General features: G+C 36.8%; 1 protein-coding gene across 1 annotated transcript; it reads right to left on the bottom strand.

Annotated features, from left to right (window-relative positions):
* On the bottom strand, positions 245 to 3,648 carry LOC107631108 (inositol-3-phosphate synthase). Its single transcript, XM_016334437.2, has 9 exons — positions 3,333 to 3,648; positions 3,102 to 3,170; positions 2,707 to 2,842; positions 1,729 to 1,976; positions 1,304 to 1,646; positions 1,052 to 1,228; positions 779 to 967; positions 630 to 692; positions 245 to 549 (listed from the first exon to the last, which is right to left on the bottom strand). The coding sequence occupies exons 1-9, from the start codon at positions 3,518 to 3,520 to the stop codon at positions 430 to 432; spliced, it is 1,533 nt and encodes a 510-aa protein (XP_016189923.1). The 5' UTR covers positions 3,521 to 3,648; the 3' UTR covers positions 245 to 429.

A 3,922-nucleotide genomic window follows, 5' to 3' on the forward strand; every position in this document is an offset into this window, starting at 1 on the left:
TCTTAGAAAGAATTGCTTAATTATCACTATATTTAGCAGGAACAGCAACGTCACTGACAGTCCTTGCATGGTAATTATTCAATGTTCGGCACTAGCTTTGTGAAGAAGGACGTAGTCTTATATTATTTTGTCTTTGGTTTCTCAATCTCTAATTTCCTTATTGTTACGACTGTAGCATATTTATACGTTTGCTTCTTAAGAAATTAGGGGAGGGTAGGGAGATAGAGAAAGAGAAGAAGAGTTATTAGGCAGAAAACAGTAGGATGACTGAGATTTTTATTTCACATGCATATTTAATTGACCTGCTCTCAAATAACTTAGCAGGAGCAAATTAAAAAGAGACACACATGATGAATATTGTACATTTGTGAAATGATATACACGCACGCTGTGAGGAGCGTGTATGTAGAAAGCAGTGGTTGATTGGATTCACTTGTACTCGAGAATCATATTGTTCTCAGGAGCCAAGCCAACGCAAGCTCTGAGGATGTTTTCCAGCATGGCTCTCTGCTTTGACAGTGCATTCACTACTGGTGTACCAGGTGGAACCTGCATGCACCATTTAATTTGAATATTAATTTGAATTAATGAATGAGCATAGCAAGCAGCTAGATTACTAGACTTCTTACAAGAGGGGCCTTGGTGAGGTAACTCAGGATAGTGGCAACCGGGTGGAACGAGTGAAACTTGCCCTGTAAAACATTCATTAATTAACTAATTAGGAGCATCGATCGTCGTTGTTAATTGATTGATTCAAGAAATGAAGATGTATAGATACCTCATTTTCAGCTTTGAACTGAATACGGGTGCTGAGCTCAGCAAGGAGGACCAAGTCCAAGATAATAGGTGCGGCTAAGAGGGAATCCTCGCAGGTGTTGTGCAACACGATTGTGTTCTTGCCACCCATGAATATCTCCGAAGTGTATTCATCCATGGCTCTCTTGCTGTCCCCCACATATGGCACATACTGATCATCATCATGAATGAATATATAGTAGTTAGCCATCAATCACCAAATAATTAAATGAAATCAAATCAAAGAGGGGCATACCTTAATAACGACTACATGGTCAGGGTGCTCGCCAGGCTCGTAGAGGATGCCATTGCTGTTGACCATATCATCAACAACGTTGCTCTTGGAGATTTCCTTGGAGCGGAAAGTTTGTGGGGCTGATAGGTTCATTCCATCGTTATTCCCAAGATGGTTGTAGCTCACTATTGATGTTGGCTATCACCAAATAATGAAAAACATTTTAATTAATCTAGCTAGTAGATTATTGATGGGAATTAGTGAAGTACATACCTTGATGCCAGCCCCGACCAGGAAATCGACCAAGACTGATTTCATTTTGGTCTGGCCACTCTTAAAGTCATCGCCGCCAATCAAGCTGTTCCTGTTGATGGAGAGATCAATGAGGCCAGGGACAAAAGTGTTCTGGGGGCTTCCATTGATGAAAGGAACATTCTCCAAGATACAGGCCAAGGCATACAAGGTGGAGGGAGAGATCTCGGACTCGTTCCTGTCCAAGGCACTTAAGAGGTTTTCCATCGTGTCATTCAGTCCCACAACCACGTTACTGTACCTCTCTGTATTCGCAGTCCATAGAACAACCACCTTCTCCACTTTGTTAGCTTCCTTAAACGCCCTAAATTAAATCAAAATTAATTAGTCATTGTTTCCTCTTAGTCTTAATTAGCTTAGTTAATTGCTTTTCGCTAGCTTATTACTTAATGTCTTTGATGATCTGTTGAACTTGTTCTTTCTTAGTGCCCTTAATCACGTTGTTGGCGCGTTCTTCTTGGTTGGCAGCGATGAAGTCAGGGTCGTAGATACCGGGAAGTGGAACCATGGATTCCATGTAAGGCCTCAACTGTTTCTGGAGATCAATGTCGAAAACCTTCGCCCTCCCCATCGCATCAGCCAGGTTCATGTTGCTGATATCCCATCCTCCGAACACAATCTCATCCGGGTTTACCTGCATACGCCATAATTAATTCCATCTTTCTATTATATTTTCCTCTTTAGATCATACACTTTTTAAACTCAAATTATTACAAGTGTAAAAAAAGATACAAATAACCTTTGCTTTTTGGGTTCAGTCTCTGTAAGTATATGCTAGTACCCATAAAGTTTAGTTTTCTTTTTTTTCTTTTAATAAGAGAAAACAATTATTAAAAGAGTCCTTTAGTATAATTATAATATTTTAAAAAATATGGATAATTATTATAACCACCATATTATAATCATACTAAAATTCACCTTATTAACATCGATTTTAGTAAGAAACCAACTAAAAATGTAGCCTAGTTGAAAAACAGATTTATTAGAGAAAAAAAAAATTAATCACCTACTATCCTAATTTTTAGAATTTTAAAATTAAAAATAAAAAGAAATTAGTTGAAGTTAGTTTATATTGGTAGATTTTTTATATTAAAATATATATGTATTTTGGTCATTGGTCGAAAAGAAAAGCTAAATTACAATGTTTCTCCCGTAACTGAATGAGAAAACGCCAGACCCCTTGGCCCACAAGTGGTGCTTTACGTTTGTACAAAAACGTTCACATCATTGTTTATTTATTTATTTCTCCTTTTCAATTTATGTCCCGTGTCCCGCACTTAAAGAATTAGTGTTTAATTAATCGAATTTTAAAACAAAAAAGGGGGTTTGTGGGGCTGGGAATGGTTGATCAAAAGGCAATATACCATTGGAAGGAGGCTCTTGAAAGGGGCATAGATTTCCTCCCCTTGATAAGACCCCACTCTGATGGCTGATGCCTGGGTCAAGGACCCAAAATAATTGGCTTGTTGAATCTTGTCCTTTGTTGCCCATGAGATACCCCTGCATTCAATTCATACCTACAATTGTTACGTATATTTCTTTTCCTTTCTCTCCACCACAAAAGTTTATTATTTCATTCCATAACTCAATTTTTGTATTTTATATTTCAGATTCATTATTCTGTCACTACTTTATAGTGACCAGAGTAATAAGTCTCCAGAACTGAAAATACAAAAATGAGTTATTCAAATACATTTAATGTAATTATAATAACCAAAAAAAAAAAATGAGAGAAAAGGATGGTTAGGGAGAAACTGACTCTCTGTTAGCAATAACACCACCAGTGAGGGTTGAACCGTTGTTTCCACCCCACCCCACAAGCATTACCCTAAAAGAAATAGCAACAAAAACCATGCATGTCAACAATAATACAAACCAGCACAAATGAAGTTATAGCCTTTTTACAAAAATTAAAAAGAAATGAAAGACTTGACAATATAGAATGGTGTAGCAAAGAAAAAATATATTGAGGGATAATTAAAGTAATTACCCTAGTTTAGGGACATGGGTGTTAGTTTTAAATTCATATTTGACGGTCTTGGGCTTGACAACCCATTGATAAGTGCCATTCTTGTTCTCGTGAACAAGTTCAGTGGTTTCATAGTTGTACACGGACTGAATCTCAGTCTCTGTGTACTTCACGTTAGGACTCTCAACCTTAAAACTCTCGATAAACATCTTTCTTAATTACTTTCTTCCTAAAGAAAGTAGCTAATAGTCAGGAGAAGCTGACCAAGGAGACTAGCTAGGGAAGCAAATTAAACACTTTGGAGAGGAAGTTAGGGGTGGTTGTGTGCAGCTTCAGTTTGCTTAAGCACCCTCTATATATAGAGAAATTCTTCCACTATGCTACTACACGTGTCGCTAAATCACTGGTTGCGGGTCTCTGCTAAAAAAAATAATTCAATAAATATTTACTAATTTACACCGATTGTGACTATGGAGTGGACTCAGTAACGTGACCCAGGATAGATCGGTTGTAAGGAAAATGTATCTGCTCAATATTTTTTTTAATTAAAGGAGTAAAATATGATTTTTAATTTTTTAATATTTTTTATTTTTATTTATAAAATTAATAAT

This window comes from Arachis ipaensis, chromosome B03, assembly GCF_000816755.2.
Source record: "Arachis ipaensis cultivar K30076 chromosome B03, Araip1.1, whole genome shotgun sequence".
NCBI lineage: Eukaryota > Viridiplantae > Streptophyta > Magnoliopsida > Fabales > Fabaceae > Arachis > Arachis ipaensis.